The 16396-nt window shown below is 40.0% G+C and overlaps 2 protein-coding genes across 4 annotated transcripts in view; one reads left to right on the forward strand and one right to left on the reverse strand.

Annotated features, from left to right (window-relative positions):
• Positions 1-855: 855 nt before the first annotated feature.
• ACTL6A (actin like 6A) lies at positions 856-10801 on the reverse strand. Of its 2 annotated transcripts, none has more exons than XM_040613178.1 (14): positions 10628-10801; positions 9610-9686; positions 9245-9419; positions 8770-8870; positions 7390-7487; positions 6589-6683; positions 6251-6357; positions 6077-6166; positions 5843-5904; positions 5408-5522; positions 4972-5052; positions 3902-3997; positions 2732-2818; positions 856-2163 (listed from the first exon to the last, which is right to left on the reverse strand). In XM_040613178.1, the coding sequence occupies exons 1-14, from the start codon at positions 10650-10652 to the stop codon at positions 2083-2085; spliced, it is 1290 nt and encodes a 429-aa protein (XP_040469112.1). In that variant the 5' UTR covers positions 10653-10801; the 3' UTR covers positions 856-2082. The 2 variants fall into 2 exon arrangements, with proteins under 2 accessions (XP_040469112.1, XP_040469113.1); XM_040613179.1 differs by lacking the exon at positions 10628-10801 and adding an exon at positions 9997-10374.
• A 135-nt stretch (positions 10802-10936) lies between these two features.
• The window catches only part of GNB4 (G protein subunit beta 4), a 78073-nt gene continuing 72613 nt past the window's right edge, over positions 10937-16396 (forward strand). The window contains exons 1-2 of one of the 2 annotated variants that reach the window (XM_040613186.1): positions 10937-11019; positions 12971-13102. The gene's annotated coding sequence lies outside the window, so the exon portion shown is untranslated. Of the gene's footprint in view, positions 11020-12970; positions 13103-15663; positions 15686-16396 lie in introns of those variants that run through there. The other variant, XM_040613190.1, reaches the window with a different exon arrangement.

Here is a 16396-nt window from a genome sequence, read left to right on the forward strand (position 1 = left end):
TCTTGATACCCATGACAAAGTAAAACATTTGAGCAATGTTTTTTTGCAGTGTGCAAAGGGTTTGAAGGAAGATTGGCAATAGTCTTCCGTAAAGTTGAAGTAGAAAGGTACTGCTACTGCTCTTAATGGTAAACACCTACTTCATGAAAACTTTTAGCATTCAGCTGAGGTTGTATAGAAATTTGGAGTAAAGTCACAAAGAGTAGTCTTTCAGGAAGCAAGTGTGCTATGCCGTATTGTCTGGTTCCCTTGATGTTTACAGTGTTTTAACAAAACTGTAGAAGATACAGATCTTTTTATTTCCATCATCTTAACCTTCAGTTACTCCTCTGCATCACATAAAATATCCATTTCTTAGACAGAAACAACAGACAATGGTGAGAAAACCCCAGAAAGTGTTTTGCTCTCAATCTGGTGCTGGAACATTCACAGGTATTACCACTATACTGCATAGAACTTTTTTTTTTTTTTTTTACGATGATACACAAGATGAAAGTTGAACAGACATAACAAAACTTAAGCACTGTCATTTCACAAAGAGAACCAAAAAACCCCTTCTTTTTATCTTCACCTCTAGCTACAAGCTGTCCAGTCAGTCCTAGTACTTCCCTGATGCCACTGGACCTTTAGAAAAAAAATGCTCATTGCCACGTGCTAAGGTACAAGTTCAGTTGCTGTTCCACATTTTACTGACTGAAGTCTTTTTCTTCCAGTGTGACAACAGCTGGTGAGTTCTATCACCTATTGAAGCTGACTTTAAGTTGGCCTCATTTTGTGAAAGAAATACGGTTTGTCAATAGCTTTCAAAATCTGGGGTGAGCAACTAACAGTTATTACGATAAGACAAAAGCAGGCTGTTTTGATAAATTACTTTATTAACTGGAGGTAATGTGAAACTGTTTTCAGCTAGAGGCCTCATCATTATTTATGCACAAGGTCTTTTAGACTAGGGAAAATGCAGTAGTACTGTTTACATTATTTATTTATATATCTTTTAAGTCAGTTAAATGCTATTTGGTTTTCCACAGCTTTTAAGGTAAGGAGCAAAACTTCACTGTGTCCCGCTACAGAACATCCCCCAGTTGTAAATTAAAGTAAGCTTAACAGCAACATGGAGCTACATCTTGACAACTAGTTCCTGTTGAGAAAAAGCCATCCTGCTTCCTCAGACCCTGAGTGCACTCCCCACGCAAAACAGGCACTTACCCACCCTGCTGTGAGTCAGCCGAGGGAGCTACACCAGCAATAAAAAGTAGTGACTGCCCCCATGAGTTACAGCTGCCTGTAAAAACATCAAGCCACATCCTGAGGTCTTCTATGACTATTCTCGTCTTAGACAATTCTTTGACTTAACTTCCCTGGCTCAAACAAGTTTTGCTTCTCACCTACATCACACAGGCATTATATACATTCTTAAAATCAGGTGGAAAGCACTAATTGTTTGCCGAAATGAAGTTGCTCCATAGTGGAAAATCAGCAGGCCAGTGCTTAATGTAACATTTGCTACATGGAATGTAACATTTTCATGAGACAGTGAAAGTTCACGCTGAACTGAGTGACGTATAGTAGCTTACTAAATACAAACTTTCCATTTTTAAAACAAGAGTAACTTTCTCTGCAAGTACTCACGAAGTTGCTCAAATATAAAAAACCAACATTTATTTTTAGAGAGAAATAAGAGCAGTTTAAGGCCAAAGTACCAGCAAGGAAGACTAGTATGTGAAAGTAGACAAGAGATTGTTTAATAAATTTGCACAGGCATTTTCAAGGTTATGCCTCTATTAGCCAACGTGTAAAGCTGTTCCCAGGAAAAGATACTAGAGAAAATAGACATTTATACAAAATTATAAAATGCTTGTTACATGAATTATTGCTTTACAAAGGATGTAAACATCCTTTTTCTATTGGTGCTATACCAATTAATCTCTCAAAATTTCTAAGCTTTGTTAAAATGGAACTTGAATTATGCAAAAAATCCAATATAAACTTTCTACAAAAAAAGAGTCCATCCCATTCCTGAGTATGCTAAAGCTATAAAACAGAAGGAGCACTGAGCAGGCAGCAGTTTTCACAGTAAGAGGTTTAAGGACATTTTCTTTCTACACACTGTTTCCCTCCTTCTTCATATTCTTGTTTAGAAATCCACATCTGTTGAAAAGTACCCTACAAACAAACAAACAAACAAACAAACAATAAATCAGAAAACAAGTGAACATTAAGTGAAACAACATTAGCTTTTCCAAGGAGGAAAAACAAGCAAGTCTTTACATTAAATAAGATAAGAGGACTTGACCTGCTTAACTCCCTTTCCCTCTGAGTTTTATACTGCCAATGATTATACTAAAGACAGGACGTTTGCAGAAAGGAAAGGTGATTTCAGTCTCCTTTTTCATACTGCTAAATGAATCCCCACAAACGATTTCAGTATGCAGTAACTTGTAGAATTAACTTCAGAATTAAGTTTCACAGTATACATGTCATTTCTAGATAGCGTATTTCAAGCCTGCACCATACTGTTAAAAATGGGGAGAATGTGGCAAGGTATTATTTGATTGGAAATGCTCATGTTGTCTTCCTTTTTTAAACAGATTCTGTTCACCTTACCACGAGGATAGACAAGATTATGATTGCTATGGTAGCACAAACTCTGCAATGCATACTTAATGCGGAATTAGATTTTTGGGTGACGGTGCTGCTTGGCATAGCAACATAGTAACACAGGGTTACTAACCAAAGAAGCCAAAATGGAACCACCTATCCATGAGCTGAACCTCCGCTCCACTGTCGTGTTGTTCGCTATCAACTTCAGGCGCATGCTCTGAATAGAAAAGGAGATAAACATGAAAGAACAATCAGATAAATTGTAGGCTGGTGACCTTGAAAGACAAGAGGAGGACAGCACAAGGACCTTGGTGTATATACCAGCATGCAGGTGAAAAACGTCAGTTTTATTAAACCTGCAATAATGCTCATTTGCCCTGTACTTAGAATTCAAGAATAGCCATAGTGGTAGAAGAACATGTGTGACTTTTATCCTGTCTCCCAACAGGGAGCAGCAGCAAATTCTTAAAGCTAGAAATAGGGCAGGTAGAAAGCAACAATACTCACAGTATACATTATCATTTCTAACTGCATCAGGACTAAAGTGTCTTAATGTTGCTGAACTTAATTCATCTAGTCCTTTTTGGACCCTTTCATTCATTTTGCTTTCAAAATGCCTTTGGCAATAAAATCTTTGCATTTCAATGGGTTCGTCCTCAGCTATTATAAGAAGCAGCAAATAACTACCCTTCTCAGTTTCTCATAACATTCATGATTGCAGAGTTCCTACAAGTAGAACATTTTTACTTAAATACCAATATTCAAGAAATATAATAAGCTATATGTGCTCTCAAGAACATAGGTGTAACGTATTAATACCTTAGATATCAAGTGATTTAGAAAAATACAAGTATGTTAAATCACCAGGTTTTATCTATGAGTAGGTTGAGCTGTCTGTAGAATCCAGGAAGAACAATTCCCATGACAAAGTGACAAGACCTCAGGCAGAATGACTGAATGTGCCTCTAGTTAGTCAGCAGCACTTCAGAAGAGAGGCCATCAAGGGAAACAGTGACTGTTGCTTAGGGACAATTACAGAACTTAGAATCACAATCTGAAGTAGGAATGGAAAAGTAACATATTCAGAAAGCAATTACAATACCTGCTGGAATTCATTTCATATAAGAAGTTTTCAAGACTTCTTTCTTTTCTTTAGAGAAAGAGGAGATTTCTTAGCCCACAGAAATCTCTTCAGCTGTTGGGTTCCTAACAAAGTTAAAGCTATGACATGTGCTCATGTATTTGTGTGGCAGAAAAACAAAATGGTAATTCTATGCAGTAACTGAAAGAGTTGTTTTACCGGTGGAGTTTTCTGAGACAGCTCTCTATTCAATCTGTCTGTGAAACTCTGTATTAGAGTGTTTCCTCCTGCAACGATCACGCTGCCATAGAGGCCCTAAAAAGAGAATAAGCAACCTACAATATTAACTCTGAAACCATTCTGAAAACAACTGTTTCACAGAATAGAGAGGAATGACACACAAGTACATACAATCAACAGCAATAATGCATTACTTGATGCCAACAATATTTGATTTTTTTTAATCACTTGAAAAAATATTTCAAGACAACCTAATATTAAACTATACAAGGAAGACAGAAACCATGTGATTAATGATTCTAAATGATTTTGCAGAATAGTTTCTACTAAAGAGACCCCTACACCTACAGGTATCTCCTGTAACCAAACTGTTGGTTTTCTTCAAGCTGGATGTTCTAACCACAAAGGAAAACCCACAGCACTGCAACAGTTTTCGATCTCACTAATGCTGCAGCGGGTGAACGCAAACCATGGCCTGGCCTACTAAGCCTGCCTGACATGCCAATTAAGAGGAAAATTTTTTGAAGCAACCCCCATGCAGTCTGCCTCAAATGTGAATATTTTCAAACTAACACCTGAGAAAGTTAAAACATAGTTTTAAAAAGAAAGTTTTCCTTTAAAACCTCTTTTCTTCCTTTTACTCTCTACATAAGTTCCATATGTTTGGTTATGTTTAGGAAAGTATATCTGCCACACCTAAAAATCTGAAGACGAACAGTTATGAACATAAAATGCTCATCTGAAACCAATCCAATGCACATTATGCAGTGCCAGCCGCAAAATCTGGACATCAGCTATTTAAATATAGGCAGAAACACTGAGTACAAGTAAAAAAAAAATATCCTGATTTAGCATTTTGTAAGACACAGTAATTGTACATATTCCTATATATGAATATGTAATACTTGGTGAATTATTCTAATGTGTTTATTGTTATCCTAGGAAATCCACACTTCTTCACTAACAGTATTCTAGTCCCAAAAAATTGTATCAACATAAAAATATCTATGCCTTAATGCCTTAAAATAGTATTTCTGACTAACACTTACCGGCCTGATGTCTATATCACACATTCCAACGCTTGTTGTGACAACATGGCTCACACCCAACATCGTGTTACCAGATAAACCCTAGAATTAAAATTAGTAATCTACACATCATCACTTCAAAAGAGCAAGGCACATAAAAGCCCTGAATTAGCTGAATTTAAAAAGTATTACTATAAACGGAGCTAAGCATTTTAGGGAAGGGGAAAAAAAATATTCCTTTTTTTCCATTGAGCTCATCACCACCCATTTTGAACTATATTTCATCCTTTGCTTGCCCAACCCTAATAGAACACAGGCAAACTGTACCCCCAAGAGAACCACACAGTGTAAATACAAACATGCAAATCGTGAAATTAAGAACATCATACAAAAAGAAGCCATAAGAAAATCTAGTAATGTAAAGCCTTCCAGTTGCTACAGATGATAGTTGTTTTACCTTTACATTTGAAGGGTCAAACAATCCCTCAGGAATTTTTAGACGCTCAGCACCAAAGTCACAGTTGTAGCCGTTGGGGAACTCATAATGAACCGTTGGCATCTGTGCTGCTACCCTGGAGCATGAGTCAGAGAGAAACATATTAAATTGCTGTGTAAACAGGATGTTAAGTTATCTAAGTAGCATTATAAACTAAGGTTTCAATGGGAATATTGTGATTGATATGACTTACTCATTTGAGAATATTTATTATGATCTCACGCATCTGGGAATACTAAAAAACTATCACCTGGATATGCACTGTATTTCTACTTTCAGAAATGAATGTTTTTTATCTAAAAACTCCTTCTGTAGCAAAACCAGCCGACAGCAATGAACAGACTAAGCACCCCATGCACAACTGATAATTTTACAAGAAGGAAAACAGTAACATACTGTTCATCATAGGTTGAATCTGATACTTGGAGGACAGAAGCTTGGAAATCCTGAATGACACACTACGGAATTAAGAACAACATGGTTATAAGAATTTCATCTTCAATTTTATAGAATTGATACTGACTTTTTAAAGTTTTTCTAGTTCAAGAGGAAAACCAGATACACTTGCAAACAAAACCTCTTTATGGGATGCCTAGGGAAGTTTGAGAGTGGGAGAAATGACCTACTTACGTTACACATGTAGTTGTGCCAAGACCTAGTGACCTGGGGTAGCTTCTCTTTTCTCTTCCAATTTGCTGGTGACCCCTCACGAACTGCCTCCTGAGACAGGAGGAAACATGATCATCAGTTAACCATTTAAGCCTCTCCCCAAGCAAACACTTACTAAATAAAATTTTTTCCCACCTTTGAAGCAATCATATATGGAGGAATTATCTCTATGTTCATTTCCTGAAACAACTCCCGGCACTGCATAGTAATAAAGTCTCCTGCAAGTGGTGATTTTACAATACCTAGAAAACAAAAAGATGACCAAAAACCAAACAAAAAACCACCAAGCTGGAAAGCACTGAAATAATGAATAAACTCTCTCAACAAACTGTTTGTCAGTGAACACCGTTAGGCATTTTCTTTCCATACTTAAGGGGATACTCAGATTTAAAAACAGTAACAAAACGATAAAAGTGGAAGAAAGAGTAACTTGACCTTAATACTACAATGCTGTTACCAATGAAAATTTTTACCTTGCTGAAGTACATATCCATCATGCACTGGAATAGCAGTTGTGTGTGTTGCTCCGCTATCCAAAATGAGACCTGTAGATCTCCCATTAGCAAAGCTAGCCAAAATGATTAAGGAAAATATTGTAATTTTCACTTTGTAAAAAAACACTGCCGTACAATTAGAGCATAACTAGGAATGAGGACTCTGATGTGTTATTCCTTGGCTCTACCAAAGGACTTGCTGTTTTCCAGTGTGTATCATTTTTCTGTGAAGTGCACAACCTCATAGAGAGAATGGCATTTAAGTTCTATCTGTGAACTCACTTGACCTTTGGATGTACAAAGGTGAGACTTCACGTCAATAATATTCAACAAGCTCTAATACATCCAGTTCATTTAGACTCTGAAGCTGAAAACATGTCATTAGGTTAAAATAATTACAAATATTCATCTTAAGGCTATACGAACTTCAAGCTGCAGCTACTGTATTTAGTAGCCTGGACAACACCATTTCAGGTCTGTAATATTCTCACCCATGGTATACAATGGGAATAAAATTACAAAGAGAAAAAAAAAGCAGAAAAAAAAAATAGACATCGCCTCCAAGGGAAACAGTCAGATTGGGAGAACTTCAAAACTGAGCTCTAAAGCTTTAAAGTTCAGAAATGGAATTTGTTTACTTCCTCCTTAGATGTTTATGGAAAAAAATAATTTGAAAGAAGAAAAGTTAGACATGCTGTTATACTGGGAATTGCCTAGAATAAGTTTACTGTAATTTCCTGGGGAGTATGGAGGGAGGTGGTGAGACATTCCAAAGGATACGCTGTTAGAACAGCGGTTTTACACAAGAAAAAAGCAGGGATGTTGTAGTGTTCAAACATCAATTCAGTCAGTTTTTCACGCTTTGCTCTAGTATTCCACTAGAAGAAAAAAATAAACCAAACCACAAATAAGTGACCAAAAAGATGTGTTTATCTTGAGGATCACTATAGCACACTAAAAGATGGTAACATAATAAAAAAGTAATTAGAATTATTATAGCCATGGTTTCAAATGATACAAAAGTTCTGGACAGATTTCAGTAACTTACTTCTTTAGGACCTTTTTTATTCCAATTCTACTACTATCTATTAATGCTTATCTATCATACAGAATTAAAAGTGATATACATTTTTACTGTTATACTAAAAGTTTCTTTACATTTTTACCTCTCTTCCAATATCAGTCTCTCAAAGAACTCTCTGAAACAAGTAACATGTTACAAGGGGAAAAATACATGAAGTAACTTGCCCAGTTGAAAGAAAAATCAATCTAGATTTTCCTGTTTTCAAGCTATCTTCCTACAGTTCTACTGCATGTGCACTTAATCCAGGATATATAGATCAAATATTCCAAGCCAACACATTAAAGAAAGATTCATTCTGTAAGGAGAAAGTTAATGGGAACCTCTACTGACACACCCACTAAGCCATCAAACATGAAGTAACCATTGCAAATTCATCCATACTCCACAAGCTACGATTCAACACAAGAGAACAATGAAAAAGAAAATTGTTTTTCATATGATTTAATTAAAGAAAGGCATAACTTTTGTATGGCATGTCTACCTTTTGTATTCCGACTTTAAGATCTGTTCTTCAAACAGTGAGCATGATTAAGTGACAGAAACCCTGTCTACATATTTTCCCAGAAATTTGTATTCATCCACTTCATTCACCTTACAGGGCCATTTACAGAAACAAAGACAGAAAAATTAAAACTTCTCCATAATAATTATTTTTCTCTGTCACATAATATTAGTTGTAAGGCTGAATGAAGCATCAGATTTTCAGTGGCATTTTATTAAGAGTAACTTAATACATGTAAGACATCCAAACATCTTTTTGCTTTTATTCTAGGCAGTAAGATTATTTTTTTTATTTTTGACTTCTTTTCAATAAATAAAAAACAATAACACATTCTAAATACTTTCTGATACAGCTCATGCAAACTATTTCAAAAGCCATTCTCTTCTTTGGAAGCTTTTCTTAATAACATTACTTTACAGAACCTGGCAAAGTACTTTAAAATTGTTATTTCTGTAGCTAGGTTTTAAATTGGTAACCTACAAGCCACTGTCAGACTCATCCAAGGCTAATGTCTGCAGAGTCAGCAAGAAGATACAGTTAAGACTTAACACAGTGCAAAGCTGCTTTTACTCACCGGTGCTTCGGACATAAGGACAGGATGCAAACTTGCTTCAGATTTAATATGCATCTTGTAAGTGTGATCCAAAATTGCCTGGAAACTATCCCAGTCTTCAACTGTAACAACATTGAAGCAAAAAGATTAGTTACTTCTAAGTTTTGTTCCACTTCATAAATACATAAAGGTTTTCCAATGCTTTTTATTTGTGTAGAGCTCTTGGGTCAAAAGCTATTCTCAGCAGACATACAACTCCTGTAATAGTTTCGCAGAATTATCCTCCTCTGTTACCATCATGGCTATAATGCTTCAAGAATTATGCTGAAAGTCTACCAGCACTGTAAACCAACTAGACTTCATGCAATTTGTAAACTGGGTATCCATTCTTATGGCTTCTGTTACCGTACATAGCATCTGTTTACATGAAATCAATGACTTTTCACAGCTTAGCAATGCTATTTTAAAAACATATAGAAAAAGGCAGACCACCTACTCATTCCATTTTTTAAAGGTGAAATGGCCTCCATATTTTCCCTTGGAACTCTCAGGGCATTGGTGTCTATGTAGTAAGTCGGCCCCCCTTGTTTGCCTTTGTCACCATCTATCTCCATCAAAGTGCTGCCATTGTCCCTTTCTAGCACCACACCAATGGCTGTTGGAAAATCAACCTGTAAGGCAAAAGGTAAGCAGTAGAGAATTATTAGCATTTTGGGTGGGTTTTTTGCTCATAAATTCAGAGCTTTCCTTACACAATACAGTCAGAACAAAACCCAGCATATTCTGTAAACTTTTAAGTAACAAACAAGACCTAAGGCATAAACTGATGTTACATTTCCATTGAGTCTGACAGATTCTCACCTTTGGACAGTCCTCGCCCGCATAGCCTGCTCTCACTGTATACGAGCCAATGTCAAAAACAAGAGCCCCAACTTCATCTGAAAAGATTGTTAATGAAGAGGCAGTGAATGGTTATTACACTATACTACAACCCCGACCTTCCCCTGCCCACCGTCTGTTTTGCTTGCATAAGAAGAAAAGCAAGCCAGGCATCTTTTTCAAGGCAAGGAGAAAAGTATTTGTCCAGAACTCCAGTCACCAGAGCGCTATTAGAAGACTGCAGATAGGTGCTAACTGGAACATTGGGATACCTTCCTTTGGCATAACTAAAGGGGAATTTTAACGGAAGAGGGAGCACATAGTTGCATCCAAGTAGATTACAAGATAAAGCTTTCAAGAAGCACTAACTTCACTGTCACACGAAGCCGGGTGAGCCCAGACCTCCCGGGGTGATCAGAATTAGAATGGTGGGCCTGCAAACACCGACTCTGTCAGTGAAGGCTGCCACACCACGAAGCGCCCTCATCCTCGTGGGCCCCGATCCTCGCTGAGGTGCTCTGCGTGTCCTAAAGGAAACCCAAGTCTGAAACAAAACACCCGGGCTTTAAGCTCTCAGGGAAGGCTGCGCACAAGCGGGAGGAAACTGCCCCCCAGCTCCCCAGGCGCGGGGCTCCCCTCAGGCCACCGCGCACCTGAGCGGCGCTAACTCAGCCCCGGGTCACGGCTCGGCCGGTCTCCGGGGGAAGCACCTCCGCGCAGCGGACGCCGGCAGGGACACAAACAAGGCCTGCCGCTGCGTCCTCTCCCTCACGCACGCTGCCACCGCGTCTCTAGGAAGCGGGGGGACCAGGAGGGCCCCGGCCTGGCCGCGGGGCTGTGGGAGAGCCGGGCCGCGGCCCCCCGCGCCGGGGCCTGAGGGAGGCGGGAAGCGCCCAGCGGCGGCTTGCACGCGCCGCCTCACGGCACTGCGCCGAGCGCAACGGTCGCAGGGCGGGGGAGGGGAGGACAAGACGGGCGAGCGAGGCGGCGCCGCACTCACCTCCCCCGTACACGCCGCCACTCATGGCTGCCGCTGAGCCCGCGCCGCGCTGCCCAGCCCCGGTGTCCGCCGGCTCCTGTCCTCAGCGATCCGGCAACAATAGCGCTTTCGCCCCTGTCTCCACGGCCTACCCCGCAGGCCGCCGCCTTCCCGCCAATAGCAGCGCCGTGGCCGCCTACCGATTCGTGTCGAGCCGCGCCACGCCCCGTCGAACGCCTGCTCGGGCACGGCGGCCAATCGCGGCCGGTGGAAGGCGGGGCCATGCCGCGGACAGCCAATCATGAGGCAGGAAGCGGAAGGCGGGCAAGCGAGCGAGAGAACGAGCAGGCGTAGGTGCGGTGCGTGCGGGAGCGGCGGTGTGAGGCGAGTGGCGAGGTGTGAGGAGCGAGCTGGTGAGGCCTGGGAGCGCAGATGGGGTGGGGTGGGGGGGTGGGTTGAGGGGAAGGCTGCTGCCTTCGGTGGACTGGGGAAAGATCGCCTGGGAGTCCTGAGGGCTTGTGGGGTAGGTTTGCTGCCGCATAGAGGGGATCTGGAGGAGCGGGGTGAGAAGACAGTCTCTGAGGGAGAGGGGCCGGCAGTGGAAAGGAGTTGCTGTAGCTGGGCCGTCCCCGAGTCCTTCCCCTGCTACTGTCACTGCTCCTTTGGGCTCTTCCATTGAGAATAAAAAGTGTTTAAAAGTGTATCTTGATGTCCCAACCCTTTGTTGTTCCTTTCTTGCTTGGGGCACTCCTTTGCTCCTCAGACCCTGGTCCCTGATCCCTGAATCTTCCTTGTCTGGATAGTTGGGCAGTTCTGATTTTGCCAGGTCAGCTGCCAGCTTAGCAGTTGAACTTATAATTAGGATTTGAGATTACCTTGTTGTCATCAGAGTTCTCAGCCAAACCTGGGGTTCAGCCAGAGCAACTGGAGAGAGGAAACTATAAAGTTGGAGGAATTAAAGGAAACAAAAAAAAGAGATGTCAGGCATAACCGGCAGTTGGCATTACAGAAGGCTAAAATTCTAACTGGAGAACAGGGGAATTGGCTTAAAGTGCAAGCATTCCTGGTGTGCACCTTTTTGAATTCCTGTTATGATAGTTGTTTTGGAGGGGATGGGAAGCTGGTTTGGGGGGGGGGGGGGGAGTTTTGTTTGTCATACTGTAATCATGAATGTTCTTTTCAAGTTCACATAAGATGTATAGCGTATTTCTGTAATGCCGTAGTGAGGATCTCCAAGTGATTAATCAAGATTTAGTAAGCATAATACAATGACATTTTATTTATTAGCTTTACATTTACCTATAAAGTGTTACATAGCATAAGGAGTGAACTTAATAGCAATTATTGGACTAAATAATAAAAAAGTGTTTCTTATATTTTCACTGTAAGACAAAAATTACTGCTATGAGTCTCGCTTTGTCTTAATTTGATAGGGAGTTCAGAACTTCCTACAAAGCTTTGGGTTTTTTTTTAAGTTGTAGCTTAAGTTTCAATTATATCACCTTATTTACACTGAATTTAATCAAAGAGAGATAAAATTTACATTTGGTGTATCCAGTAATTTTATTCAGGAAGCTTTTAAAGTTGTTGCTAATAGAACACATTATTACAAATTTCAGCAAACCTTATGCTAGTAAAGGAAAAAAACAGCCTGGATGATTGTGTTTAGACTACGGTTCCCAAAATGCTGCAGTTAATGTTAGGCTGGTGACCAGCAGTTCCCCTTTAAGCCTCATCCTGAATAAAAACACAGGAAAAACAGTAAAATCCAACAGTAAGGGACAACCAGTTGGGTAGGATTTTTGAAGAACAATTATGAGAATATCAGGAGGTGACTGGACTTGCTGACTCTCAAAGGCAAGGAATTTAATTTGACACACAGTTTGATTCTCTGTTTCTTTAATGAGCAAACTGCATAATTTTATTGTTCAGTTAAGAAATCAGAAGGTTTTACATCAGTTATAATGCAATACATCTATAAAATATAGATGCTAGCATTAGGAAGATAAATAAATACTGTGGTTTCACTAACTGTACCTCATAAAGGTAGTGCACCTCAATTTTGTGTTATGAAATCTTTTAAAGTTGATGTGTTACGATTTCCAGTATGTGGCACTAATACTCAAGGTAGAGTGCTTTGAGGAGGAGGAATTTAACTGCGGCTAGGAAAAGCAGTTCAGAAAATTTGGAATTACAATGCCAGGTCTTCATTTAGCTCCTGATCATACTTTATTTTGTAGTAATGGTTCATTGTATTTGTATGATATAAGTCAGATCCTGCTTTCTGCACAAGACCTGCTTATGGTTGATCTGCAACCCAGAAACAAACACAGCATTCTGCTGCTTTATTTTTCTTCAACACAGAAAAATCCCCAGTGATGCCATCAGAAAATGCATGCCAGGATAAAGAGGCTTGCGGCTGTGTGAGGCATGCCTGTACTTGACTCATCTTTACTGCTCCAGTGGCTGATCGGGACCGGTTGCAAGAACTGCAAGGTAATGTGCACTGAATATCATGCTGATATATAGAAGCCTCAGGATTTATTAAGCATAACAAAATAAAGCGAAATCTGTGTAATCCTCAAGAAGCCTGGAGGATATGGGGAAGGAAATTTAAACTTACAGCTCTCTAGGTCTTACTTTTCTCTGCCTTGCACTTCTATAGGCATTTGCACCAGTGGAAGGTGTGTAGAACATAATCACTGTTGTTTTACAGTGACTTTGCTTTACAGCATTGTGGATAACTGTACAAAGTTTAATGCACAAGAGAAATAGACTCCAGGCATCTTTTTTCAGCGGAGTCCAACCTTGCTTAAAGAGATGCAAATCTAGGATTATTTCAGTGAATTCCTGCACATCATCCTATGTTTGCATAAGAGCAGGTGAAGTCTAGAATTTTGTCACAACTGTTCATAATGTACCCAAATAATTTTTGGGGTTTTTGAAGTATTTTTGCTTAGCTACCTCAGAAGCAAGGATAGAAACTGTAGTAGATAGAAACAGTGAATATTATCTAGGTTCCCATATTGGTATAGATGAATATAGTATCTCGGCAGGAGTTGTTGGTGCAGGTATAATGCAAACGATGTGCTTTTCATGGGACTTTCACATGCTGATTTACTGTATGTGATATGGTATATAACTCTAGAGCCAGACATGAACATAAATTGTCCACAGGAATAAAGGAAAGAATAATTTTCAAAGTGAGGCATGAATCAAGACACGAAATGATGATGTTTACTAGTAAGCAAAAGTTAATTTTGTCAGTGATAGCCTGGAGAATCTGAAGCTTCCTGATTATTGCTTTGAGGTTTTTAAAACTTCATTGAGATGTACTTGTTTCAAGCAAGCACATTCACCTTTTTGGTAATACAAAGCAAAGTAGGAAGTGACGGATATGTCAAGCCAAAACTGAACAGTGATTTTGTTTCTCAACAAGCTGCACTTCCCCACTGGGTGGCTGATGGCCTTTTGCTTTTGAACAGTGCCATACAACTGCCAGTCAATCTCCCAGACTGCAGTGCCAGCCTTTAAATGTGGCAGAAGACGGGCTGTGACAATGGATTATTCGTAACGTCTGTGTTCCTTCTTGTTTCTTGATTGCAAAATGCATGTCAGAGGTTTTGTTTTTCTTATTTTCAGAAGAGGTCTTGAATGTTTATGTGAACTAAAAAAGCATCTGTAGATGAAAAAGCAAAATAATCATTAATACTCCTTCACTCAAGAGCTTTGTATGACCTCTCATCTTCCCACTTTCTTTCCTAAAGTACTTGGGTACTTAGTCAATTTTAATACGTCCCTTCCTTAAAGGGATGCTGTGAGTATAAATGTACTATCAAAGTCCCTCTGCAAAGCAAGGGTTAGAATCCAAACTAAATGCAAAACCTCACTAAGGGGCCTCCACATTTCCACACCTAACCTTTTGGTCTTTACCTTAGGCTGGAATCCAGGTGCTGACTTAATGCTTTGTATAAAATGTACCAAAGACAGGCACCTTAAACCTGGATTTACAACAGCACACCCACTGTACAGGATGTTTGGGCTTAGTGGTCGAAAATGCTGAGGAGAGGACATATGTCTGAAATCTTTCTGTGACTCCAGCAAGGCAGTCACGGGAATGTATGTTCCAGCTTTGGAGCTTGTGTGTTTAACTTGTCCTTTTGTAAAAGACGCATGACTCGCTCTTATTCTAGAACATGCTTGAAGGAAGAGGTAATGGTGCTTGCTGTTAATGTACAGTCAACTTCCCATCACCAGTAGATGGCCTGACTAGTTTTTGGAGAGGGGGTTAAAAAAAGAGAATTCATGCTGACATTCAAGCTGACTGGCTAGAATAATAGTGGCTAGGATACACTGAAGAATGGAGGAAAACCGCATGTAATATTAGTGCTGCTTTATTGTTCTGAACTGTAAAGAGTTTCTGTGTAACCAAATTGGAGGACTCTAGAGCACTTCCCTTGTTTAGCTCAGGCATAATATGAATTCACAGAGCCAGACTCGGTGTGCAGGTGGTACAGCAGCATTTGTCTGGAACTGGTTCTGAGGTAGTAGGTCTGCTGGGTAAAGGCAGCCCTTGCTGGAACTTAAGTGTGCCTGTATCGCCCTTCGCAAATTAGTCTCTCGTGTACATCTGTCTCATTTGGGTCAGATCTGGCAGAACTAACTGTTTGAGGCTTAGTGCTTGGTCAGTAGTCGTTTTGGATTCTTGCAGGGCTTATTTGCTTGGCAGCTGGGCCAAACCTGACCTGGCTCAGTACTTCTCATCTGTAGAAACAAAGCCACTTACAGTTGTGAAGCCACCTTAGCCTGATAAACAGATCTTTGTGTTAGCAGAGCCTTACCTTATATGAGGCATTTTGATCCCCTGCGCTTCGCACTGCTAGAATGGAAGTTTGGCTATAATAGCTGAGCAGGTAGCGTGGAGCGTACAGATCTGTTTCTTGGTCAGATGCTCTGTCTTCAGCCTTGCAAGGTTCAAATTCCTATTCCCTACTTTCCAAGAGAGTGCTGTGTTGCCTCACTAGCAGTTTCAAACTGTGACACCATGCAGCTAAGAATCATGGCTCTGTGCAGCCAGAGGTAAGGAATCCAAAAGGAGAGCCTCCTGATTAATCGGCTCCTCTGAGGAGAGCCCTAAGTCCCTGTTTCTGCATATGCATTCTGTATTGGGTGAAATAAAGCAGTCTTGGGAGCAGAGATGTAGGGGTGTGGTAATCAGTGATCTTACAGGAGTTGTGATACTTTTTGTGGTACCTTTTTGGAACCCTGTTAGGCTTGAAATTTTGGCTTGTTTTACTATACAACTATACTGTACAATGTTTATTCTACCACCAGGAGAGGGCATAGGCAAAGCAGGGGGCAGAGACTGGCAATTAACATCATTGTACTAGGTTTTGGAATACAAACTGAAGTAGCATTATTTTTACTGGGTTTCAAAAAACAGGCCATTGGCTTGATTTTCTAGATGTGTCTATTATTGTATCACAAACAAAGAGATTGTAATAAACTTAATTATTAAACGGTAGTGAGGAAAAATAATAGCGTGTTTGCTGGATGGGTGTTTGCAAAGAGATTGTCACTTTTTTCTTAAATTCTTTCAGGCCATTACTATGAGAAGTATGTACTCTGTCATTCAAAATGAGTATGTAGAGCAGTGCAATTGCACTGCAGCAAGAAGTCTGATGCAGAAAAGAGTGTGCTTTTATTCAGGAGATGTTGATTTGTATGGGGAGGCTTAGGATTGTGGTGCTTTATCTGAATACTTATTCACAGAAAATCAGTATTCTAGGG

This window comes from Falco naumanni, chromosome 13, assembly GCF_017639655.2.
Source record: "Falco naumanni isolate bFalNau1 chromosome 13, bFalNau1.pat, whole genome shotgun sequence".
Taxonomy (NCBI): Eukaryota; Metazoa; Chordata; class Aves; order Falconiformes; family Falconidae; genus Falco; species Falco naumanni.

Bases quoted from the DNA above. Each gene is read 5' to 3' on its own strand.
- ACTL6A (XM_040613178.1), bottom strand. From the start codon at position 10,652: ATGAGTGGCGGCGTGTACGGGGGAG. The intron at 7,488-8,769 runs GTGAGTAAAAGC...TTTTTCTTCTAG, and splicing joins TCCTTATGTCCGAAGCACCG to TGGAATACTAGAGCAAAGCG. The intron at 5,053-5,407 runs GTAAAACAACTA...TTTTAATTCTAG, and splicing joins TTGACCCTTCAAATGTAAAG to GGTTTATCTGGTAACACGAT.